Raw genomic sequence first — 27,843 nt, 5'->3', positions numbered from 1 at the left:
GTCAATACAAACTCAATTACCTGTCAAGGGTTAGCTGTGGGAAAGATACAACTTGTTAACAAGCACAGGATGGGTCCTGAAAACACATTGTACCCGTGGCAAGGGAAGCACAAGTAACCAAGGAATTAATAAAGAAAAGCTACACTGAGTTGTTGCCTTTTGGCTTTACCAGAGTTAATTATAGAACAATCACCCTTTTGCCAGATTCTATACATTAATATTCCATAACCACATCCCCCCCACTTCCTCCCAAGAAACCTGTAACAACTAAAATATTAATCAGTATTAAAATCATGAATAGAATAAAATTAAATATTGGCATGACAAACAGATCTGGTAGCACCCCATTATGGATGTCATGCAGTTTTTTTTCTTCGGAGTTTTTCTCGCTTGTTAAGTAACAATAAACTCTAAGTTACCCTGGTTTAAAGGGAAATCTTTTAGCCTAGACGATCTGCAAGAAGAAATTAGCAACATGCTACCAATTCATTGTATTCATTAACATTTTTCTTTGCACTAAGCTATCCTGCATAGTCAAGTTCGCTAATGATCTTTTTAAAAAGCAGAACAAGGAACTCCAAGAATAAAAAGCAGAAGTGCTAGTCAGAAAGTCAAGGTGGAAAGAGTGGTTCTTGCTTGTGCAGTCAGGTACACACACACATATACACAAGGCGCACTACAGCTCCAGCTGGGTTTTCACTTCTTTCCCAACATGGTCTGCCCCCTAGTGGCAATCTAACACAAGTGAGCCAAAGTAGTGGGGCACCCTTTTCATTAATAGTTAATGGCCAACTCTTAACTATCTGTGTGCCAGGGACTCCCCTAAACACTTCATATGTTTTCATTATTTTATTTATTTTTTGTAAGTTTTTTAAGTTTACTTATTTTGAGAGAGAGAAAGAGAGAGAACAAGCGCGCGTGCACGTGCGCGCAGGGGAGGGGCAGAGGGAGAGAGAGAATGCCAAGCGGGCTCTGCTCTGTCAGCCTGGAGTGATGACTGCAGGATCATGATCTGAGCTGAAAGGGTCGGTGGCTTAAGTGAGCCACCAAGGTGCCCCTGTATTCACCCTTTTAAATAACTGAATGAGTGTTCATTGTGGAATTACAACTATTTTTAGAACATTTATGCTTTGGGGAGGGGTGGATAGGGAAGCACCGATTTTAAAAATTGGCTCAAAAAGATTCTTTGATTACTTATTTGATCAGCCATTAGCACTTGTACATTAGCTGTAGTTTCTGAAGTTAATGCTAAGTATAGGAGACGTATCTAAAGGCAAGTGCCCATCTTTGTTATTACACAAATTCCTAACTGAAGAGAATATCTAAAGATCACCAAGGATCTTTAGACAGCAAGGAAAAATTTAAGAAACTTTTGATACCTAAGAACAATGTTACTAAAAATTAGGAGTAAGACGAGTTTTTATGAAGGGCAGAAAAGCTTGTGTTAGGATTTCAAGTGGAAAAACAAAACCATGATTTAAAATTTTATGTATAGTAGGATCTCAACTTAAAGAATAAAAAATATTGAAGGAAGTATACAGAAATGTCACCAATGCTCTGAGTTGGAGTAGGCAGGATTTTCAATGTTTTTGCCATAGGTTTCTGTATTTTCCTATTTAAAAAAAAAAGATCACAGTACCAAAAAACAAAACAAAACACACTTTTAAGTTAAAGTGATAATTCTATCTATAATTCTATAAAATTATAATAATTCTATAAAATAATTGTATAAAAAGCCTACAGAATCAGCTGAGTTTCCATTAATGACACAAATAATGACAAACCATTAAAAAACTGCGGAAAGGCTTTAGCAAGGTTTAAAAACAAAGATGTGATATGGATGATGTAAGTATTTGGCAGATGAATACGTTATAGTATTACAGTACATTCAAACAAGAACCACAGATTCAAATGCAGTCTGTGAAAGTGTGTGCGTGCGCGCACGCGTGTGTGTTTAATCAGACCCGATTTAAAGAACAGTAAAATTACCGGCAAAGGAAACAACCATCAAAACTAAAAGGCAACCGATGGGATGGGAGAAGGTATTTGCAAATTTACTATCAGATAAAGGGTTAGCATCCAAAATCTATAAATAACTTATCAAACTCAACACCCAAAAAACAAATAATCCAGTGAAGAAATGGGCAAAAGACATGAATAGACACTTCTCCAAAGAAGACATCCAGAAGGCCAACCAACACATGAAAAAATGCTCCACATCACTCATCATCAGGGAAATACAAATCAAAACCACCAAGAGACACCACCTGTCAGAATGGCTAACGTTAACAACTCAGGCAACAACAGATGTTGGGGAGGATGCGGAGAAAGAGGATCTCTTTTGCATTGTTGGTGGCAATGCAAGCTGGTGCAGCCACTCTGGAAAACAGTATGGAGGTTCCTCAAAAAACTAAAAATAGAACTACCCTACGACCCAGCAATTGCACTACTAGGTATTTATCCAAGGGATACAGGTGTGCTGTTTTGAAGGGGACTGTGCACCCCAATGTTTATAGCAGCACTATCAACAACAGCCAACGTATGGAAAGAGCCCAAATGTCCATTGACAGATGAATGGATAAAGAAGATGTGGTGTAGATACATACAATGGAGTATATTACTCAGCAATCAAAAAGAATGAAATCATGCCATTTGCAACAATGTGTATGGAACTGGAGCATATTATGCTAAGCTAAATTAGTCAGAGAAAGACAAATATCATATGATTTCACTCATATATGGAATTTAAGATAAAAAACAGATGAACATAGAGTTAAGGGAATAAAAAATAATATAAAAACAGGGAAGAGGACAAAACATAAGGGACTCTTAAATACAGAGAACAAACTGAGGGTTGCTGGAGGGGCTGTGGCTAGGGGGATGAGCTAAATGGACAAGGGGCATTAGGAAGGACACTTGCTGGGGTGAGCACCAGGTATTCTACGTAGGGATGAATTGCCGGATTCTACTCCTGAAATCATTACTGCATTATATGTTAACTAACTTGGATGTAAATTTTGAAAAATAATTGATTAAAAAAGTAAAAATAACACTGACATTATGACTAGATAGGATTCAAGCATACACCGTGCAGGGCTGCTTAAGTGCTAGGAAACGCAACCACACTGGGACTGATATGTTTACTGTTAATGATGATAAAGAATCTGCAGAAAATGAATATTTAAACCAGGGATTCAAGCATCTCTATCCAACCTCTTCTAGAACTCTAACACCAACTGTATGCATCTGAATGTTTATCTCCTTACTTTCCCTAACACAACACTATTCCCACATTTTCTTCATTTTTATGCTTCACAATCTTTACTGTCTTATGTTCAAATCTCTGTTCCAGTTGTAGGAAGTTCAACTCAGGGTCCAATCTTTCCACAATGTCCTCTTCCTCAATAGGAAGAAGAATGCCTATATTGTGAAAAATTATCTTAAGATTCACATAAAACAATTAGAAAAAATTGCATCCTTCACACCCCCCCCAACCCTGTAAGATTATAAGCTCTCCAAGATCAGTGATGTTGTCTTTTATGTCTTTTATTTCTTTGGTCTCCCAAAAATGAAAGTGATATTATCTATGTAAAATGTTTTAAAAAACAAAACCCATAGAATATTTAAAAAAAAGAAGTTAAATTACTTTTACATCATAATGCTCTGTAACCGATTTTTACACTTAATACAAGCTTAATAAATTTAGTAAACTTAAAAACTTCCCATGTATTTTTCCAAGGCATCAACTAACCCTCTTGGTTGCTTTTTAATGGCTTTGCAAATGTCATTAAAATGTCGGCAAACATAATTTACACAGGTGGTTTAATTTAAAACACAGGTGTCATTTAAATCATTCAGGCTGTTTCCAATTTTCCCTCCTAAACAATTGTGAAAGGCAATGAACACATAAGTCGATTTTTTTTTCCCTTTAAACAACTCCCATAAATGGAATGCCTGGGTAGAAGACTCCTGTTCCATGACCCCACGGTGCCTCCAGAAAGGCTGTGAGAATTTACACACCCTCAGTAGTATGTACGTGGCACCTGTTCCTTACTCACTCACCAACACCAGGTATTGCTGTTAAAAACATACAAGTACTGACAGCACATATTTTGATTAGCAATTTGTATACTCTTTCATGTTTCCTACAACTTCCTATTTTTTTCTTTCATGTCTGACCATTTCACTCTTCTCCTGAAGGCTCGTCTTTACGTGCTGATGTGGAAGATCTGTACATGTTACGTGTTACATACATCATCCTGGTTTGTTGTTTGCTATTTGTATTGTTTATAATTTTTGACAAAGAACAAATTAGTTTCAGGTGTAACAACACGATTCAATACTGGTATAGACTGAAAAATAATCACCATAGTAAGTCTACTTATGCTTAACATCCATCACCATGTTTATAATGTTTTTGACAAAAGGGAAGTCTAAAACTTTTGTTGTCATAATTATTAGTCTTTTCTTTTGTACTAATGTTCCTGGAAAAGGTCCTTTTCCATCCAAGTCTGCATTCTTCATGCTCTGATCATTCTACTTTTTGTTTAAAACTTCGATCGATAGGGAACAGATTGGCCTGTAGTGCGTGAAATAGCAACCTAACTCCAGCTGAAAAGATAGCCTTTGTCCCAACAAGACGTACTAAATAATCTATACATTTCCCTGATGTGGAACACTAATTCTATCACATTATCAAATTAGCATCTCCCTTTTAAGTAGCAGAAAAGTTATAATCCTAAACCAACAAGGAAAGAAAGACTCATCCCTGTTCTCACCAGAGGAAACCCTGGCCACGCCAGTATTGCCTCATCAGAGCAGGTCTTCAACTCTCAACTGTTTAGCAGTCTTGGAAATAAGGGGAACAAAAGCAACCCTCTCCTCTTGTGCTGGATTTAGTAAATGAATATGCAGGAAGCAGTGCATTTTCTGACCTCCAAGGCAGACACCATGGCACCTGAGCCTGATGATCTTGTGTAAAACAATCAGGCGGCTGGATAAAAACATCTCTCATGCTGTGGTATCCAAAACAGCTTTAATGTGTGGTAGAAGCAAGGTAATTCTAGTATGTGCTATGTGTGACATCTTCCTAATCAACAGTAAACCAAGTTTTATTTAGAATCACTGCTGGCTAAACTCTTTAAATACATTGCAGCGGCTAGACCCCATAAGAATGGTTGTTCACTTTAAGTCGTTTTTCCTGCTTGCTTTAAGGATTTAAAATAATTCTGCATCCTGCAAAAGAACTCTGAATAAGCCCCTAGAATTCTAAGAACAAGGAAAAAGATTATCATTGTCACCATCCTGAGCAGCAGAGGAAGAGATCGTTTGAGAACTTTTTATACAACAGTTCTATGAAGTCAAAATTACTCCTATCCTGGGAAGTATTCCCATAACATTCCATAATTCCAAATGAGAAATTTGAGACCTGGAGAGGCTCAGTAACCAGCCTAAGGTCAGGACACAAGCAGAAAGTGTCAAGACCAAGATTGAAACCAATATTCAATGCCTGTAAAGTATATTCTCTCTCTGCTCCTCTTTATTGTATTATGAGATAATGAAAGGGTCTTTGAAGTAACTGATTAACAGTTAAACTAAAAACAGTGACATATACTTTTCAACTATGACATTAGCCTCAATTTAAAAATAATACCCAATGTTGACTGGAGCATGGTGAAGCCAACATTCTTACATTGCAATCATGGTATAAAGGGATATGAAACTTCTGGAAAGCAATTCCATTATCTGAGTGAAGTGACTACAAATCTGCCCAGGTTTTGATTTACTTAAGCTACTTTTAAGAATCTGTCACAAGAAACTTCCCCCAACTTTCACAGTGAGAACTGCCCATCATAGAATCATTTATGTATATGATACAGAGGTACCCCACATATTTAAGAGGAATAGTTAAAAGTCGCCGCACATGCTAAATGTAGTAGTCATTAGAAGTGATTACTCATGTTAAGAAGCAATAAGACAGGACACAAACTTATCTGGATTTTATTTAAAACCACAAATAAAAAAACCACTAAGGGGTGATTTTTAAACTTCTACAGGCTAAACTTTTTAGAATTTAGCCAACTGCTATAATTAAATGAAGAAACAGTCAGCTTACTCTTCACCACTATTTGTTGTTTAAAAGATAAAAACTATCTCAAAACGACAGTACAATTATTTAAAATTTAATGCTTGGAGGAACGTGTTTGTATGTGAAACAATGTCTTCTGTATCATCTAAAAGACCATTTGCAAGTAGAATATGAAGGAAGTCAAGGCTCTCTGCAGTCAGAGCATATTATAGCAGCTAGAAACCTTAGTGGTCGATCATTTTAATTACACAGAAAACTAGTCTCAGAGAGGTTACATGAGCCACCAAAGTCATCAGCTGTTTGGACACCACTTCTTAACATCAAAGCTGTTCCTACAAAAGTGAACACAGTGACTTCTTCTCAGTGGGCTCATCATAATACCAGGTTAGTTTCATGATTCACACTTGCCACTTCTTTTCTCATTTAATCAGGAGTTAATTCGCCATTCTGATAACCTTACTTGTCAAGGGCCACTGATACATCAATAAGTGGTTTGGAAATAAGGCACGATGTCAGTACAACATTGTGAAAAGGAAAAATGTCTAATGCTAATAGTTTATTGTGCAAAGGGGATATAGTATGCCTAACAGAAAAATATCACTTATAAGTTAATAAGTTTACGTGGTTACAGACTTGAGCATGAATGAGGAATGACTTTCCATATTTCACATTTAATTCAGATTAAGATAGGCATATTAGATTTATTTAGCCAGCTCTTTTACTGTGACCAATATCAATGGCACCTTCCAAAGCACAAAAAAATCACACACAACTACTCGCCAAAACAAACCTGAAAAACCTGCATTGTGAAAACCACAAAAATTGTTGAAACTGAAGAAGATCTAACTAAAAGGCAAGACCTCCCATATTCATGGACCAAATGCTTGATAATGTAAAAATGGCAGTACTCCACAAACTGATCTATAGATTTAATGCAAGCTCTATCAAAACCCCAGCTTACTTCTTTACAGAAATTGACACAGACCCAAAGGTTCATATGGAAATTCAAGGGACCCAGAATATCCAAAAGATCTTCAAAAAGAACAAGTTAAAAAAACCTCACACTTCCTGATGTCAAGGCTTATTATACCACAGTGATCAACAGTGCCATTTTAGCAAAGAGACACACAGATCCACAGAACAGATTTGTGAGTCCAGAAATAAATTCTCACATTTACAGGCAACTATTTTTAACAAAGGTGCCATGACATTTCAATGATGGAAAGACTACTGTTTTCAACAAATGGTGCTGGTACTACTGGATATCTACATGCAAAAGAATGAGATTGGACCCTGTATTTCATTGAAAAAAATGAATGGATCACAGACCTAAGCCTGAGAGCTAAAAGTATAAAAATCTTCTAAGAAAACACACGCATAAATCCTCGTGAGCTTGCATTGAGCAATGGCTTCCACACGGAGCACCAGAAGTAGACAGAAGATCAAGGTGGCCGAGGAGGGGGACCCTGAGCTTACCTCCTCCTCCCCTAGACACAGCAAGGCTTCAACTATATATATAGTTATATATATATAACTATATATATGGAAGGATATATATATATATCCTATATATATAGGATATATATATATATCCTCTCTGAGGATGCCCTCAAGACTAGCAGAACAGCTCTTCTGCAGCCACAGATAAAAGGAAAAGCAACATCAAGAAGGGTAGAGGGGCAGAGACACAATATGCATAGGACCCATACCTCCAGCACAGCAGCACACAAGCAGGAGCTCTGTCACAGGCCCAGAGATCCTCCCTGAGGAGCAAGGGTTGGTTCAAGCCCCACATTGGGCACCTTCACCCTAAGGGCCTTGTTATAGAGTCCCTATAACATCTGTGTTTGAAAATCAATGGGACTTCAACCCTAGGAGAGCTGGAGCACTACAGAAAGCCACTACTCCATTCTTAAAAGGCCTGTGCACAAACTTAGTTGCTCTGAGACACAGCAAAGCAGGAGCAGTTTGAAAAGCACCTGGGCTATAAATGAAAGACATTTGCTAAGTTTAAGACATGTGCTGAGGAGGCAGGGATTATAGGAACTTTCTCCAGGATAGAAGTGCCAGTGAGTGCCATTTTTCTGCCCTCCTGCCTAGCTGGCCCAACACTGGTGGACTCCACTTCTGACATTCGTCCTCTACATCACTAGCACCACCTGCCCTGCCTCAGTACTCCCCTATGGATGTGCCCTCTTCAACACATCTCCAAAGTGGCTCCAGCCCCATCTCACCCAGCAGGAGGCCCTAGTTGGGACCAGTCTCCCCACTGCCACCACCCAAGGAGCTTCTATCTGCAACATGCAACAGGCAGCCTCAGGCAGAATGGTACCCTTCCAAAGCAGCTCCTTCCAGGAATTGGGGGAGGACTAGCCCCACACACCAGTTTGTCCACAAAAGCAAGGATCCAATGAAAGAGGAATGAACACACATCCCAAAAAAGGAAGCACCATGGAATGCCTCATTTAGATGACCGGGGCAGGGGGCTGGTGGTGGTGGGGTGGGCTTCTGGGCCCCACAACATGGAAACAAACATACAGAGTCAGGCAAAATGAGGAGACAGGAATATGTTCCAAACACAAGAACAAGACAAAATCTCAGAAAAAGAACTAAATGAAACAAAGATAAGCCACCTGATAAAGAGATCAAAATAATGGTTATAAATAAACTCATCTAATGCAAGAGAAGTATAAAGGAAAAGAATGAGAACTTCAATAAAGAGACAGATTACATTGAAAATAACAATCCTAGCTAAGAATGCAATAACAGAAATGAAAAATACACTGGAGAGAATCAGCAGACTAGAGAATGCAGAAAAATAGATCAGTAATCTGGAAGACAAAGTAGTGGAAATGATCCAAGCTCAACAGCAAAAAAGAAAAAAAGATTTTCATGAGGATACTTAGCGAATCTTCTGAGATAACATCAAGGACACTAATATTTGTATTCTGGGGCTCCAGAAGGAGAAGAGGCAGAGACAGGGACAGAAAATATACTTGAAGATATCATGGCTCAAGACTTTCCTAACCTGGGGAAGGAAGCAGACATCCAGGTTCAGGAAGCACAGAAAGCCCCATACAAGATGAATCCAAAGAGGTCAACAACAAAACACATTAATAATTAAAATGTCAAAAATGAAAGATAAGGAGGGGTGCCTGGCTGGCTCAGTGGGTACAGCATGCAACTCTTAATCTCAGGATTGTGGGTTCAAGTCCCCCAACGGGTGTAGAGATTACTTAAAATCTTAAAAAGATAATAATAAAAGATAAGGAATCTTAAAAGCAGCAAAAGAAAAGCAATTAGTTACATGTAAGGGAACTATTATTAGGTTATCAGCTGACTTTTCAGCAGAAACTGCAGGCTAGAAAGGAGTGGCATGCTATATTCAAAGTCTGAAAGGAAAAAAACCTAAAACCAGAAGACTCTCCCCAGCAAGATTATCATTCAGAGTTGAAAGAGAGATAAAAAGTTTCCCAAACAAAAGTCAAAGAAGTTCATCGCCATGAAACTGGCCTTACAAGAAATGTTAGATTTCTTTAAGCAGAAAAGGCCATAACCAGAAGAAATCAATGAAAGAAAAAAAAATCTCAGTGGTAAAAGCAAACATATAGTAAAAATAATGGGCCAACCACTTATAAAAATAGTGTAAAGATGAAAAGACAAAGGCAGTGAAATCACTTGTATCTACAATAGTTAGTTAAGGCATACCAAAATGAAAAGATGAAAAATATGACATCAAGTACATCAAACATTGTGAGAGAGGGAGTAGAAATGTAGTGCTTTAAGTAACCACCAATTTAATACAGACTGCTACATATATAGGGTGTTATATGTAAATCTTATGGTAACCACAAACCAAAGACCTATAAGAGATATACCAAAAAAAACAGAGAAAAGAATCTAAACATAACACTAAAGAAAATCATCAAGACACAGGGAAGAGAGCAAGAGAAGTAGAAGGAAATAGAACTACAAAAACAACCAGAAAACAAAATTGTAATAAATTCATACTTCTCAATGATTAAATGTAAATGGACTAAATGCTCAAATCAAAAGACACAGACTGGCTGAAAGGATGAAAAAACAAGACCCATCTATATATTGCCTACAAGAGATTCCCTTTAGATGTAAAGACACACAGACTAAAAGTGAAAGGATGGGAAAAAAATAAGCCACACAAATAGAAACAAAAAGAAAACAGTCAACAATACTTCTATCAGACAAAGCAGACTTTATAAGAAAGACTAACAAAGAAGGGAATTACATAACAATAAAGGGTTCAACCTAACAAAAACAATTTAACAATTATAAACATCTATGCCCAACATAGGAGTACCTAAATAGATAAAGCCAGTATTAACAGACATAAAGGAAGAAATTGCCAACAGTGTAAGAGCAGGGGACGTTAACACTCCACTTACATAAGTAGACAGCATTCAGAAAAAAATCAACAGGGAAATAGTAGCCTGAAATGACACACTAAGCCGGATGGAATGAACAGCTATAAACAGAACATTCCATCCAATACCAGAAAAATACATATTTTTTCAACAACACACGGAACATTCTCTAGGAGAGAGCACAAGTCACAAAACAAGTCTCAATAAATTTAAGAAGACTGAAATCATTTCAAGAATCTTTTCCAACCAAAATGGTATGAAACTAGAATAAAAATTAGAAAAAAAAAACTGGAAAAGATACAAACATATGGAGGATAAACATGTTACTAAACAACAGATCAGTGGAAAACTCAAAGAGAAAATAAAAAAAAAAAACCTTGAGACAAATGAAAACGGAAAAAACATTCCAGAACCCACAGGATGCAGCAAAAACCTGTACTCTGTCCACACCACCCAGAGTAACCTACAGATTCAATGCAATCCCTATGAAAATGCCAGTAACAATTTCCACAGTACTAGAACAAATAATCTGAAAATTTGTGTGGAACCACAACACACCCCAAATAGCCAAAATAATCTTGAGAAAGAAGAACACAGCTGGGTGTATCACACTCCCAGATTTCAAACTATACTACAAAGCTGCAGTAATCAAAATAGTGTAGTCCTGAAAAAATAGATACATAAACCAATACAACAGAACAGAAAACCCGTAACTAAACCCATGCATATAGGTCAATTCACCTATGACAAAAGAGGCAAGAAGATAGAGTGGGGCAAAGACAGTCTCTTCAATAAATGGTGTTGGGGAAACCGGAAGCTACTTGCAAAAAAATAAAACTGTACCCCTTTTTACACCATACACTAAAATAAACTTGAAATGGATTGAAGAGCTAAATGTAAGACCTGAAACCATAAAACTAAAAGAGAGGCAGTAAACTTTGACATCAGTCTTGCCAATATTTTTTTTTTTTGATCTGTCTCATCAACAAAGGACAATAAAAGAAAAAACAAACAGGACTGTATGAAACTAAAAAGCTTTTGCACTGCAAAGGAAACCATTAAGACATGAAAAGGCAACTACTAAATGGAAGAAAATATTTGCAAATGATATACCCAATAAGGGGTTAATATCCAAAATACATGAAGTTTTATAATTCAACACCAAAAATGAAACACAACCAAATCAACGTTTATTTATTTTTGGGACAGAGAGAGACAGAGCATGAACGGGGGAGGGGCAGAGAGAGAGGGAGACACAGAATCGGAAACAGGCTCCAGACTCTGAGCCATCAGCCCAGAGCCTGACGCGGGGCTCGAACTCACGGACCGCGAGATCGTGAACTGGCTGAAGTCGGACGCTCAACCGACTGCGCCACCCAGGCGCCCCGAAACACAACCAAATCAAATAAGAGTCCAAATAAAAAGTGGGCAGACGAACTGAATAGACATTTTTGCAAAGACATATTGATGGATAACAGATACATGAAAAGATGCTCCATGTCACTATTCATCAGGGAAATGCACATCATAACCTCTATGAGATACTGCTCTATACCCATCAGAATGGCTATTACCAAAAAGACAAGAAATAACAAGCATTGGTGAGGATGTGAGGAAACCGTCAGGCACCATTGGTGGGAATGTAAGCAGGTGCCGCCACTATGGAAAGGAGCAGGGTGTTTCTTCAGCAAATTAAAAATAAAAATACCATATAATCTAGCAATTACACTTCTGGATATTTACCTCAAGAACATGAAAACACTAATTTGCTTTTGTCTGTATTTTTGTTTGTTTGTTTTTTAACAACCAAACGCAGCACACTTGGCCAGTATGCAGCCCAACGCGGAGCATGAACTCACAACCCTGATATCAAGATCTGGGCTAATACCAAGAAACAGACACAACTGACTGAGCCACTCAGGCACCCTGAAAATGCTAATCTGAATAGATTTACGTACCCCTAGGTTCACTGAAGCATTATTTGCAACAGCCAAGTATGGAAGTAACTTAAATGCCCATCAATAAATGAATAAAGAATAAGTTATATATATACATATATATGTATATGTATTACCATGGATATATATATCTTGCAAGTAAACACACACACACACACACACACACACACACACACACAGTGGACTATTAGCCATAAAAGAGAATGAAAAGATGCTCAACATCATTATCCATCAGGGAAATGCAAATCAAAACCACAGTGAGATACCATTTCATACTCATTAAAATGGCTATCATAAAGAAAGATAAAAGCCAGTGTTGGCAACAATGTGAAGACACTAGACCCTTCATACACTGTGGTGGACATATAAAATGCTGCACTTTGGAAAACATTCTGGAAGTTTCTCAGTTAAACAGAGTTATACCATCTAGCTTCCTATTAGAGGCATTCTGATTTTTTTTTTAATTTTTTAATGTTTGTTTATTTTTGAGAGACAGAGAGACAGAATGTGAGCAGGGGAGGGACAGAGAGAGAGGAAGACACAGAATTGGAAGAAGCCTCCAGGCTATGAACTGTCAGCGCAGAATCCGACATGGGGCTTGAACTCGTGAACTGTGAGATCATGACCTGAGCCGAAGTTGGATGTTTAACCAACTGAGCCACCCAAGCACCCCAAAGGTTATCTGATATTTAACATAAAGTCATTCTACAGCATATTAGCTCTCTTTTTCTCCCAAATACCAGGATGTGCTAAAAACTTAAAGCAAAAGAAAATAAAAACCTCCAAGTGTGTAAAATAGTTTTTGTTGTTATTTTTAAATCAGAAAAGACTTAGTAAAAATATATTAAAACTCAGGTGACCGGGGAACTTTAGAATTTCAGTCACTTTGGATGGTTGAGTCTTCTCTAGCTTTAAGAACTTAGAAAAGGTTAACACTTGTGATATAATTCCCTCACACGCCCCTGCCTTATTAAGCTGAGAAACTGGACACAACTTGGAAACAGTGAGGATATTCATTATTACCTGTATTACGTTATCCACCCTATTTTCTTTAATTACTATCTAAATACAGGGCATCCCAAATTTATACCTCCTGCCTAATTTCCTGAAGAGAAGGCCCTTGTTCATTTCTGGCTCACCACTATATTCTCAGCACTCAACACTGTCACAAGCATGATAAACTGTAGTCAATGTGCTATGATACTTTTCTCCCTTGTAAATTGCCATTATAATCTTCACTGCATGTAGAAGCTACGTAACTGTCTTATAACTGGATATTTAATAAGAGGATGCAGGTGGCAACATAGGGACCTGACTGGCTATAGATTAAATACGGGAACTGCAGTGAATACACTTTATGAATCTTTATGGCTTCTCAAGAGACAAAACTTTTAGATTCCCAGTTGTGGTTCAAATGGGTGAGGCTGCAAGCTGTCTTAGAGACAGATCCAAGTATGTTCAGTAGAAGTGTAAAAAAGAACCGAAAAATGTTAACCTGCTGAATCGTTAAAAGGTATTAAAACCTGATGTGGAGATTTAGCGATGAAAGACTACCCAATTTTAAAAGAACATTTATTGTTCTTTTAAAAAGTATGCTCTCCACTTTAGATCACATTTTTAAAAAATCATTTTTAAAAAACTAAAATTATCGATGATTAATAAAACATCCTTTGGGATCAGACAGCTTGTCAATCATGCTGATCAAGTTTTAACCTATGCCGGTCCCAGCCATAATCAGTTGAGTTTATGCCACAAACCTGAATTCCATTTTAAGCAAAATAGTGAAAACTCATTGTAAGTACATTTAAATGCTTTCAACAATAACATAACTTTACAAAAAGATACTTTTTTTCTCTCTCCATATTTAAAGTTGTCACTTACCCACATTAAAAGCAGTAAACAGATTTTTTCTTGAGGGACCTAAAAAATAAAAGAAATATTTGTAAAATACTCATGGTTTGAATGAAATATCACACAAAAATTGCTGTTCTGAAAATTTTTATTTTTTTTAAAATTTTTTTAATGTTTATTTATTATTGAGAGAGACAGCATGCAAGCAGCGGAGGGGCAGAGAGAGAGGGAGACACAGAATCCGAAGCAGGCTCCGGGCTCTGAGCTGTCAGCACAGAGCCCGACGTGGGGCTCAAATGCACGAACCAAGGGATCATGACCTGAGCCTAAGTTGGACACTTAACCAACTGAGCCATCCAGGCGCCCCTAAAAATATTTTCAAAACAAAAACAAAACAAAGAATATTTTCTAAACAAAAAAAAAGGTATTTTGAAAAGCCATTCATTATCTAAATTTTAGGTCCCATATGGGAAATACCAGTGAAATAGAGTCAACTCTATCAAGTATCTTCTAGGTATAAAATGATTTTTCAGGGGTACCTGGGTGGCTCAGTTGGTTAAGCAGCCGACCTTGGCTCAGGTCATGATCTCATGGTTGTGGGTTCGAGCCCTACATCAGGCTCTGTGCAGACAGCTCAGAGCCTGGAGCCTGCTTCAGGTTCTGTGTCTCCCTTGCTCTTTGCCTCTCTTCCACTCACTCCCTGTCTCTCAAAAATGAATAAACATTAAATAAATTTTTTTAATGATTTTCCAAATAACAGAATGATAGCTTAAAGGTGATATGAGTTCACGGTCACAAGTTAAATATGATAGGAAATCTAGAGTATTTTTTTCAGTCAAGAACAGCTGCAATGCGAATGTTAACAGTGCTGAATTTACACACATATTACACACTTCATGCTATTCCACTGCTGACACAGCAAAAAGGGCAGGGCGTTATGACAGACAGCCAAGCGTGTGTGATTTATAAAACTGCCAGGCATTAAATCCAGCCCACATGCTGTTTAGCTATGAAGAAAAAAATACTGAAGCTTTTTCTCCAAACTGACACAATATGAAACACAACCGGGGGGGTCCTTCCGCCATGTGTATGTATATCAAATCACCAAATATACAATTTTATTTGTAAAATTGTAAATTAGTAAAATTGGCTAATTTAACTATACGTTATTAAGCTTATAAAAAAAATACAAGTGATGGTAACAAGTACAGAGCTACAAAGATCAATCACTAGAAGAAAACTAGAAAGTGCTTCCACTTGACCAGAGATTGTCATTTCTAGAGCGTCATCACCTACAAGTTACTACAATAGCTGCCACATTCTATCTGCGGAGTTTTACAGACACTGTCACCTCTTAAAATCTGTGGCCATTATTAATGAAAATCACTCATTCCCACTTAAGTAAAAACTGTGTGATACAAAAGCTTGCAAATTCAATAGTGAGACATTTTAGAACACTGGAGTTCCCTATTCTGTATAGTTATCGGTGGAATCATCAAGTTCCAATTCTCTGGAAGTTATTTAGTATCCAATTTTGACATCTGACACCTCTTTTAAGTTACTGGTGTATGTTTCAGATGCTGGGGTTTTATCATCATCAATAAAAACCGCAGATTCCCACAGTGATGTCATTCCAGCCAGAATGCCATCCTGGCAAGGGGTCGTCTGATGCATTAGAAACTTATTTAAGACCATGGACAGATAAGAACTTGCTGGCACACTGGAGAACCTCCTTGCCCATATTTATGCCTATTTTCTCTTCAGTGGTGTAGAAAAGAGAAAGCATTGATAAATGTTCACTAGGTGATGAACCTCAAGTTACTACAGGATTCTTTAAGCACGTACACACAAAATATGGAAAAGGATGAGCAATGGACACTCTCACACTGTGGTAAGAGACCAACACCTTTCTGGAAAAGTACTGAGTCACATATTAACAATTTCAACACGATTCATACAGTTTAACCAGCAATTCCTCTTTCAGGGATATCTCATAGAAGTCATTAGAATCTGAAGTGATGAATGTTCACATTCAAAAATGTCCGCTCACCTCAGTACCACATGCCATAGTCATAAGCCAGAAATTGTCCACAAGTATGGAATTGGAAAATAGACTATTTAATAGCCCTTTAAAATGAAGACGCTCTTGTGATATGCCACTAAACTAATAAAAAGCAAGACACAGTCAAGTATACACATTATTTTTAAGTTTACTTATTTATTTTGAGAGAGAGAGAGACAAAGGGGGTAGGGCAGAGAGACAGCGGGGGAGAGACAGAGACAGAGAGAGAGAGAGACAGAGAGAGAGAAGGAGGGAGGGAGGGAGGGAGGGAGGGGAGGAGAGAGGGAGAGAAAGAAAAAATCCCGAGCAGGTTCCCTAACAACAGTGCAGGGTGTGACACAGGGCTGGGACCCTGCAAACCGTGAGATCACGACCTGAGCCGAAATCAAGAATCCGTTACTTAACCAACTGAGCCACCCAGGTGCCCTGAGAGTGTACACGTTATGCCCTGAGTTTTCTTGAAACCAAAACCAAAACCAAAACCAAAAACCAAAAACCAAAACCCAAAACCCAAAACCCAAAACCCAAAAACCAAAAACCAAAAACCAAAACCAAAACCAAAACCAAAACCAAAACCGTTACGGAGAAAAAAATGGAGGAAATGCAACAGCTGTTTGTGGTTGATGGAATAAAGGAGGACCCTGTGTGTTCCTGGTTTTCCCTGACGCTTTAACATATGAGTGTGTGCCACCGTGGCTACTGCCACTTTCAGTCATTGTTAAAAGAAGAGGGATAAAGGGGCGCCAGGGAGGCTCAGTCGGTTAAGTGTCTGACTTTGGCTCAGGTCATAATCTCATGGTTTGTGGGTTCGAGCCCCATGTCAGGCTCTTGGGTGACAGCTCAGAGCCAGGAGCCTGCTTGGGGTTGTGTCTCCCTCTCTCTCTGCCCCTCCCCTGCTCATGCTCTGTCTCTCTCTCAAAAATAAACAAACATTTAAAAAAAAAAAAGGAGAGGAATTAGGGGCACCTGAGCGACTCAGTCAGTTTGAGTGTCCACCTCTTGATTTCAGCTCAGGTTATGATCCCAGAATTTTGGGACTGTGTCCCATGTCAGACTCTGCACTGAGCGTGGAGCCTGCTTAAGATTCTCTTTCTCTCCCTCGGCTGCTCTACCCCACTGGCTCGCTCTCTCAGAAAAAAAAAAAGTAGAGAGATTAGCAAATCAAAAGCCTAATTCTTACGGGCTCAAAAAAGAGGCTCATGACTATATCTTATAATCGTAACTACTGACTTGTACTTGCCTTGAATCTAAGATAAAAATTGACCTGAGCCAAAGTATAATTACTGCCTGTAAATGGTGTCCTCAAGGCAGATATTCTTTGGTTATATTTGGCAATATGTTATGTGTCCAGTTTTGACTACTTCTCTTGCCTCCCTTACCTGTTCACTACAGAAACCACAGTATTGCTTTCATTCAACTATTATTTTCTAATTGAAATTATCTATAAAGAAAACATTTACAATCTATTTGTCCTTTGTTTTTATGACTAATAAAAATCAAGAAAATTTGTTAGATAGATCTTAGCCCAGGACTGAGGTAATGTACACACATATTTTTAGTTCCCCTCCCCCATCATTATTAATTGCTTCTTGCTCTGTAGCTAAGCAATTGCATTCGGTTAAAACTGAAACACTGGAAGATCTTTTTTCCTGTCATTGATAAAATGATTATATCCCATAGTAACTAGAGTAGATCCCAGCTACCAGTAGTGTAAATAAAATAGTTTTGTAAAAAAAACCTAACAACCGCCACTTCTAATATGGATCAGAGATTAGAGCTCAAGTCTCTCATTCCTGTTTCTTTCAGGTAAGAAATCTTTCGGTTCACTAAGCACTAACCCACCTTCTACTGTGCTTCAGACCCACTTCAGACCTGGTGATAAAGCTTCATGAAAACACTCCGTATTAAGTATATACCATATATTTTGTAAACCCGAGAGTTATTCTTCGTAGCCACGGCAATCACTAACTGAGTAATACAAAGAAGGAGAAGAGAAAGAGCAGGGGGAAAGAAAAAAATAGTTTGGAACAAAGGTGGGAAGTAAATTGTGCATTTCTATCTCATTGTTCCAGATCACTATCTTAGAATAATTTAACTCTGGAAGTCTTAATTATCTTCACCTTATACCTGTGTTCTGTCTCCTGATTTCTATGTATCGAGTTTTAACTAGAGAACCTACTGACTCTGTGAAGAAGACTGACCTCCTTGGTGTTAAAATGTATTACGTGTCCTTTTTTGGAGAGATTGTTCGTAAACAACGGTTCACTATGCCATGAGACTAGTTGCCAATTTTAACTTTATACAAGGTAAGGACTTAAATATTTTCTCTCCCAGTTTTCTCTGCAGTGAGGAACATACCTTTTGGAGGAGTTTTTAGTAAGTGTGCATGAGCTCTGGGTCCCAAAGGCTTCAAATATAAGGATCCTGAGGAACCATTCTGAAATGCTGGTTTGGGAGGTTTTTCCTCATACTTGATGACAGTGGCATTCCCAGCTGTAATACGGAAGCGTACATTTTAGTTTATAGATAAATACAGCATCGATTTTCCACAATCTGTTCCTTTCCCCTTGAATCAACAAGTGCTCACTAAGCACCCCACAATATGCCAGTTATTACTGCACGTTAGCAATATGAAGCTAATGCCATAACCAGCGTGACCACGCATCCTGGCATAATCCAAGTTTATGTGTCTTCTCCAGTCAAGTTTTCATCCCAAATCAAAGCTGGAAGACAAATCATATGGCCGTCCGTGCCATGTAAGAAACACGCCTAAGGTGCAGCGATGAAGAGCATCCATCTCCACGGGGACAAGGCAGATGTGCCAATAATCTAATCATAATAAACAACGGCAGCCAGCTGTGTTAAAATGTGAGAACAACGATGTACAAACTCCATGACAGTAACAAGGATGAGAGCTGGTCCAGATCCTTCCTTACTATATCCAGGAGGTAAAACTCCCTCATTTGCCCTGGAACAAGGTACCTGAGTCCTAAAGCTAAAACACAAAAGTAAGTCCCACCTAAACAATGAAAAACATCTTTAACTGACATGTACATCTTTCCTCTCTACTCACAGAGGAATTCTCTCAGGAAAAAAAAAAGGGGGGGGGGGGGCGCCTGGGTGGCTCAGTGGGTTAAGTGTCCGACTTCAGCTCAGGTCATGATCTTACACTCCGTGAGTTCAAGCCCTGCGTCGGGCTTTGTGCTGACAGCTCAGAGCCCGGAGCCCGCTTCGGATTCTGTGACTCCTTCTCTCTCTGCCCCTCTGCCTCTCGCGCTCTGTCTCTCTCTCAAAAATAAATAAACATAAAAAAAAGCAACCAAAAAATTGTTTCCAGGCACTAAAATAATGACTAGACCGAGAACTCTTGGAGACACTATGATGCTAACTTATGTTGTTTAGGCTGTGGTCTAATTCTGGGTCCACTACCACAGTTCACGAGGCCAAGGGGGCTGCCACAGAATTAGACCTACAACATTTCCCAGGGAATGTGTCAGGGTAAAAGGTAGAGGGAAAAATTACATGAGCAAATACTATGCTTTTGGTGTAATATGCCCATGAATCCTTGGAAAGAGCACCTTCCATTTTGCTGTGGTCTCTAATTTTGCCTCTGGTTCTTCATTGGGACACTAAAGGTAAAAGGCAAACTTAGCACATCAAGGAACAGTGACACTTCAGAATAAAGAATACAACTTTAAAAAAATAACGGTGATACTTTACAACTTGGTTTTCCATCAGAATCGCCATTTGAAAGCATGGAGAAGCAATGATAACAAAGACTTAAATAGATGCCTTGCTGAGTCTTATTTCTGCTTTTGCCCAGTAATGACTAAAGCTCTTTAGCATCAAAAAATAAGTATGAAAACAAACACTAAGTATCTTTCACAGTTGCTTAAGGGGTCTTCCAAAATGGTGCAAGTCCTCTTCTCATTTATGGCTTCCCCTTGGATTATAAAGGGAAACCAAATCCTCTATAGAATCCTTAAGATTTGTATTTGTACTTGGGGCAGGGAAAGGGCAGAAGAAAAAGAAAGGAACGTGGCTTGATTCCTGCCCTGTGAACTCCAAGTGAGAATGTATTTTCACATTATACGTTCACTCACAATATACTTGATCCATAATGAAGTCCCGTGAAATAGTGTTCTTCTGCTAATGCTACATGAGTGGACTTTGTGGTTACTTTAGGAATATAACATCATTACCATTATTTATTGCAGTGTTTTGGGCAGGGGAGTCTATGTTTTAACAGTGTCAAAAACCTCACAGTAAAAGTGTGAAGAATAGTACCAGCATGTACAGATAAAGACAAAAAATGGTTTCAAATCTCATTAAGTGGTATTTTAAAAAAAAATAAAGCAACAGTAATGAGCTGTGGTGGGGGGTGGGGGGATGCGGAAATCAGTGTTTCCTTAAAACACCATTCTAAATCCACATGTCTCCACGATTGAGTCATCTCTGAAAAAGTGCACTGTCCAGAAGCTTAGCTCCCATAAGGATTTTTAACAGTACTATTTTGCTTTCCCTAAGAGATTAATTACCATGTTACACAGCACTCAAGAATATAAACCCAGCACTTTGTCATTTTCTCTCCACATCCAAGAAAAAAAACAACCAACCAACCAAACATGCTTGCAAAGTTTTCTGGTCCTCTTTTCCCATAAAAGTTAATCTTTTTATCCTGGTCCCCTTGCTAACCATACAAACCACTGGCATTTTTATATCACCACAGCCTTACCGGGCCAGAGCGGCAATCTACAGGTGCATTCATTCACTATCTGGTTCTCAAACTTCATTTCCCTGCCACTGGATTTTTTGTTTGTTTCTTAACTGACGTGCAACCCCTAGTCCTGGGCATCCAGTTCTGCTCTCACACTCAGCACCTAATCATAAATTTCTTTATTACCAACCTGGATTCCTTTCTTCACCCTACATTAGAAAAGGGTCAGATTCTACCTTATTTACGACTATGTTATAAATTTGAAGACAGATACTTTTCACTAGGCTAAATTATCCCAACTCCTACAACAGTGTTTATAGATGTCACAACTAAACCCATAAAGACATGCTGTTATTCCTCCCCGATGTATGTCAAGTCATGCTACAATGAGCCATCTGTTCATTCTTCCTGTGTCCATATAACATTTCCAATATTAGGTCAAATCAACACAGAGTCTTCCCTCCTACTGAGAGGTTTCTGTCAATTTCCTATCCTTCTTTTCACTTCTCTTTCCCCAGAACCTAAAGACTTGGTCTTTCTGAAACTGAAAATTACAAGGAGCTAATGTAAATGACAATACTGAAGATACTGCTATTATAAAATTCAACATAACTTTTTAAAGGATGTGGGACAGAATTTCATAGTCTTAAGATAACATAAGCAAAATTTCATAGAGCATATCTTTTAGATTTTCACATAAAATGGATACTGGCCTTCAATTAGTATTTCAGCTTTTGCTAGATCAAAATCCCGGAGGGAAGTAAATGACGTTACTGAACTCTTGACCATGTATTATAACAATTTGATTTTAGTCTTACTTTTCTTGAAACATTTTTTTTTAAATTTTTTTTTCAACGTTTATTTATTTTTGGGACAGAGAGAGACAGAGCATGAACGGAGGAGGAGCAGAGAGAGAGGGAGACACAGAATCGGAAACAGGCTCCAGGCTCCAGGCTCTGAGCCATCAGCCCAGAGCCTGACGCGGGGCTCGAACTCATGGACCGCGAGATCGTGACCTGGCTAAAGTCGGACGCTTAACCGACTGTGCCACCCAGGCGCCCCTTGAAACATTTTTAAAATTATAGTCGGCAGAAAAAATAAGTCACCTATTCAGATTGTGAGAAGTTGAGTTTAATTTACAGAGTTAATAGAAAATCGTATGATCCTAGATTTATTCATACTTTTCCTTTCTAAGCTTTAAACACAAAGACTTTCAGTTTCCAAAAAACAGACTAAAAGGATTTCTCACTAAAGCACAAGATGAATTTCCCATGAGGCACAATAGTCCTGTCCCTTGGCTCCCTGTCACACACAGACAGGAGGTGTTGTCCTGGAAACAAAGCACCAGTCTTCAGGCTCAGCATAAACACCAGGTCTAGCACCAGATCTATCATCAACTTTCTAACATGGGAGGGTCAAAATTCCTATAGAAGGATACAATTTCTGAGTTTGACTAGGTACAGTCATTTACACACATACACTTATACATAGGTGTGTGTGTGCGTGCGCACACACACACACACTCTTTCTGACGATCTATATACACATGGCCCACCTTCGCTTTTTCCCGGTTCAGTAATAGCAGACACAAGCTGGGCTGGGCTGCACACACTTTTATGACCAACAATTACACATCTTTCAATTCCCTAAATACTCTCCAGCTGGTGCGTTGCTTTCTAGTAAACCCCAACTTGAAGGATGTACTTGTCTATGAGGCATGATGTCCTAAAAGTATTTCTCCTGTCCTCTATTTTCAGTTCCTAACAAGGAAGCTGGTTGGGTATCATGAAGGTATCTCAGTTTTCCCCTGTCCAGAGCTATCACACCCAAATGATAAACACTTGGTGGCAAAAGTTGCAAAATATTAATATCATAGTTTCAAGTAATGGAAGAGAATCTATGATAACCGAGTTCTGGTCCTGACTCGGCCACTGCCTTGCCTGCCTCCTTTCATCTCTCTGTGTATAATGAGTGGGTTTGAAAATCAAGTTTGGAAATAGTACATATATGCCCTCACAGGACCCTCACTAAATAAACATGGTAGTCAGTACCTGTGAGATAACAGAAAATATATATTGGGTCTCTGCCCCCAATTCCTCGCACAGATCTCCTGACATCCTTATAATTTCTTAGGTGACAAGGAGTATCTTTTGTTCTAATGAGGTGACTCTATGCGGGTTGCTGGATGGGGGCTGGTCACTAGCAAGACCAGGTCATGATTAGAATCTTAGAATATTCGGTCCCTGCCCTTCATTTTCTTAAGAAGGGAAAAGCACTAAAAATCCACTTAATGATCAATCATGCCTATGACATGAAGTCTCCATAAAAGTCCCCAACTATGGAGTTGGGAGAGCGTGAGTTGGTGGACACACGCAGCAGCTGGGAGAGTAGCAGCCTCGAAAGGGGATACGCGTTCCTCACCCTTCTCATGTACCTTGCCCTACACATGAATCCCACCCAAATGTTCATCTGCATTCTTTGTTATATCCTTTTATAGTAAATTGACGAATGTAAGTAAATGCTTACTTGAGTTCTGTGAGCTGCTCTAGCCAATTTATCAGACCCAAGACAGGAGTTGTTGAAACCTCCCGAGTACACCTGGGTAGTGAGCAGCACAGGTGACAACCCGGACTTACAGGTGGCATCTCCAAGGGGGAGGACGGCCTTGCAAAACTGAGCCCTTAACATGTGGAATCTGATGCTGTCTCAGGTAGACAGGGTCAGGACTTTGCAGACGACCCACCTGGCGTGTCAGGGAATTGCTTGTTGTGGTAAAAACTGCTACACATCTAGTTGGAGGAAGTGAAATGTTTTGAGTGGGGGAGCAGTGTGAGAGTCAAGGAGACACATAGGAGGCAGGACTGGCTTTTCCCTCCGCAGGAGGGAAGGACTATAGATTTTTCTATTATAGTCCTACTGAAGCCACAGTCATCCTCAGAATTCTCTTCTACATGGTGCTGCAGGGGCCACGACCTCTCAGTGACAGTCTGTCGAGTCAATACATGATATCACACGGTTGCCCAGCTCCCAGCAGCTGTAATAACAACTTAGAATTGCCCTTGTTCTGTGGTGATCCTTGGTCCTAGCAGCCTCAATTATGCCAGAATGATAGATTCTCTGGAATCCTTAGTTTCATTTCCTCATGATCAGAATGGGATTCAAATGGAATAAACGAGAGTAAGAGAGGTAACAGAGTCTCAAGAGAAAGTGAAGAGATTCTCAGAGAAACCTAGACAGAAGACCTTCTTTTCTTATTCCGGAAGGGCTTTTCACTGTTCCAGACTTACTTGCAAACCAAAATTTCGTACTACATTCTGGCATCTGGTTAACATCAGTTTTTGGTTTTGTTTACTGAATTATGTATACGCACAGAGCCAACATTCTGCTTCTTTCTTGAATATTTTTGTCAATCTGTCTAACGCTACCCACTATGCCAGACCATCTGCCCACCTGGCTTGAAGTCAAGGCGCTACCGAAGTCTACGCTTTCAGATTCCAAAAGCCAAGTTACTCAACTGTGTAATAACAAGAATGTCTCATATATACCCCAGAAAAACACTTAAAGAATAAAAACAAAATTAATGCCAGTCTAGATAATAGTATTTGCTTATTACACAGTCCATTCAGATGTGCGTAAGCATTAAACCTGTAATACAGGTCTGCCTCCAACCCTTCCTCACCTGCAGCAGACGTCACTAGTCAGACACAAACTTTGGCTCTGAACCCAGATGCAGCCTCAAACCCTTTCAACACTCTATTCCAGATACATCTGACCCAGTGACCAGTGTTGGCGGGTGAGACAATACTCCTTTGCCCTCGGACTGTGGGTAAATAAGAGGAATTCTTCTATCACCTTGATCACTTCAACAACTCAAACACCCACCTTCCAGACTATTAGACACCATCTTACTATAGTGAAGAAAATTCAAGTGGAAGAAACATTTGTTGCTGCAAAGGTTCTGAAGATGATGCGGCACTGCCCTCCCATGCATCAGGTGAGAATCCTGGGGCTAGGAGGGTAAAAGATCATCCAGCTTCCCGCGAGTAAGGAAAACTAGGAGGAGACTGAGGTAAACGCCCTTTTCTATGTCTCAGCTGAGTCGGGGCTGGCCATGCAGGTGAAAAGTCAAGAATACTCTGTTTCTTTAGCTACCTTCCTGTTCTCCTACTTCTAAAAGAGTACCAACAGCTTTGGTGTGCATCTCTTACATTTCCCACCTTACCATCTGTCTCTCAAAAATACACATTTTTTTGTGGCCAACCCGGAAGAAGGAACCGTTGGATTTCACACTCGCTAAAGGAACAAAATTATATGCTCTCTAAAGACTTCCTTCTACACTTACACAATGGCCCTCAAACCTTCAACTCTATTCAAGACCTACAATAGGTATTCTTATCCAATGATCTTAACAACTGGATTTTAGCGGAGTCTGAAAGAGCTTGTATTTAAACTCTACAAATGAGCATATTTGGTACAGAAACCGTTGTGCAATATTTCGGGCTAATATCACTTTTAAATTTTCTGTGCTTAGAAGGACACACAGAAAGAACCAGCTAAAACCTCCAAGTAAGAGAAATGTATTAGCTTATCATAGCTTGATTTAGTCATTTGTTTTATAACTCAATGTTATTTCTAAAGGATACCAAACTACCAAGAACCAGCTGCTAATTTTACAAGAGCACTATGCAATCTCCGAAGTTCTTAAGTGATACCACTAACAGAATCATATCACAAAGAAATGAGCAGACAAAGCAAGAACACATTCTTTAAAGGGGTTTAAATGCTTAACCCAGTATGAATCAAAACATTGATCAAAAGATTAAATTTTCACATGACCCATTATTATCAGAAACAGAAAATTTTCAGTCCAAAATGATTTTTTCACAGGCCTTTAAAAGGCACACATCTTTAATATCTTTGCATATAATATGAGAAAAAAAATCAAAGATATAATGTTTTCATTCTAGGAAAATGTTTTCCTGTATTCATACAACTCTAAGCTACATACACAAAACTATTTGTTAATCACAAATAAAGCCAAGCTGTCTTTAATAATAAGGTAATAATAAGGTAATTTCATGTGCCCAGAATGTCAACAATGCCACTGAATTAGATTAACAGTCTGAAAACACAGAAAATAGATAACACAACCGTTTCTACTTACAACCATTCACAAATTAAACATAAACATGCCGAAGACAGGTTACTATTAACAAATCACAAGGTGCAAAAATAACAATCAGGAGATGCTAAATCAATTTATTGAATACAACTTAAGCATGCTTACAAAGAGAAGAATCAAACCAGAAATCGTCGACCTACTTCTTTTCCCAGTAAGCGTGGCTAACAAAGGAACTATACAAAGGCTGTAGGATCCCAGGACCAGCAATGTCAGTAAGGTAGCATCATAGTGCCTCTCTGAACCAGCCGGTGGGGTGAGTGTAGAATTGATAAATATTTTTGAAGAAATCTCCGTCTCTGTACAACTGCGAAATCCTCCTGGTACAGTCATTTAAAAAGATCAAAGCAATCTTAAGCAGGAACCGCAGCCATGTTCACTCTCCTACCTCTCATGCTGGCTCTTACTGAATTAGAACGCAGGGGGGGAAATCCGTAAGCTCCGAGGCACGACACAAAACAGATTAAACCGCCTAGCAAATCAAACTAAGAAAGACTCATTGATCTGAATGCTTAATCTGCAACGGGGACGCATCGCCCCTAGACAGGCTCTGTGGGTACATGGCAAACTCCTTTGTGCCGGGACAAAAAGGAACGGACAAAAGCATTTTACAACCTCCTTCGGAGAGTCGGCCACAGTACTGAAAGAGTGGCCAAGTCAACATGGCTGTCAATGGCAAACGCTGGACGGCAGCACGACAGGACGCGTCTGCTTCCGAGGGTCACCAATTCCACTGCTGCCGGCCCTCCGGGGGCACGCTGAAGAGTCTGCTCTGGCAGGCTGCTTGGAAAGGTCACACTGCCCACAGAGAAAGCTGCAAGCCAAGCACCTGAAGACAATACACGCGTGAATTACCTTTTCAAATGCAGAGAGAATCACTGGTTCCACGCAAACCTTTCCTCTTTCTTCTACGCCAGAGCTTTAAAAGCGAAACACTAAGCAGATACTACTGCTTTTTCATTTTTTAAGGAACACGTTTTAATAGCCCCGGCGTGGTCGCACACAGACACTTACTATCATGCGAGACAAGCCGGTGCTGCTAAGTGACCTCTCAGAAATGCGCTCATTAATTCGGCGCCTTCTCCTCCACACATTCACATTCTGAGTCCTGTCACGAGCTGGCCGAGGGCCCTTGGACCAGCGGCAACCTCTCTGAGCCTCAACTACCTCATGTATACAATCGGGGTGGTGGCACAACTTATTTGAGTAAGAAAAAAAAAAAGAGAGAGAACGCATGGGAACTGTATTACCGTGCCCCACGCAGAAGGTTCAGGAACTAGGACTCCACTCTGTCCTTGAAGCAGAGGGAGCTGCCCTCCTCCCCACCTCGCACGAAATCATCCTATTACCTCTGGTATTCTAGTCGTCCGGGTTAACTATTCTCTTCAACTACCTTCTAGAGAAGGACCATTTCTTTCGCATTCTGTATCCCCTGCTGCATCTATTGTGGTGCCCGTTCACAGCAGACACTGCACAATTGTTCAAAGTAATAAATACGCGCATTATTTTGTAAGGAAATTTAAAAAGAGAGCAAACAAATACCAAGACCAAGTACATCCTTCGAATGAAAAAGAGGGCTCAATTGATT

At 39.2% G+C, this 27,843-nt stretch overlaps 1 protein-coding gene across 7 annotated transcripts in view; it reads right to left on the bottom strand.

The window, feature by feature from the left end:
• MTUS1 (microtubule associated scaffold protein 1) overlaps window positions 1–27,843 on the bottom strand; it is a 173,261-nt gene that overhangs the window by 51,867 nt on the left and 93,551 nt on the right. For 4 of the 7 annotated variants that reach the window (XM_086702850.1, XM_086702851.1, XM_025932939.2 and 1 more), the window contains 2 exons: window positions 18,718–18,852; window positions 14,328–14,366 (listed from right to left, as the gene is read on the bottom strand). In XM_086702850.1, the coding sequence (XP_086558976.1) occupies window positions 14,328–14,366; window positions 18,718–18,852 (174 nt within the window). Of the gene's footprint in view, window positions 1–14,327; window positions 14,367–18,717; window positions 18,853–26,398; window positions 26,985–27,843 lie in introns of those variants that run through there. The other 3 variants (XM_086702852.1, XM_086702853.1, XM_025932941.2) reach the window with 2 other exon arrangements.

The sequence above is a fragment of the Puma concolor genome, chromosome B1 (genome assembly GCF_028749965.1).
Source record: "Puma concolor isolate L17-30 chromosome B1, mPumCon1.1.hap2, whole genome shotgun sequence".
Lineage (NCBI taxonomy): Eukaryota > Metazoa > Chordata > Mammalia > Carnivora > Felidae > Puma > Puma concolor.
The sequence above is the reverse complement of the archived record's forward strand: the minus strand, read 5'-3'. Positions and strand labels throughout refer to the sequence as shown.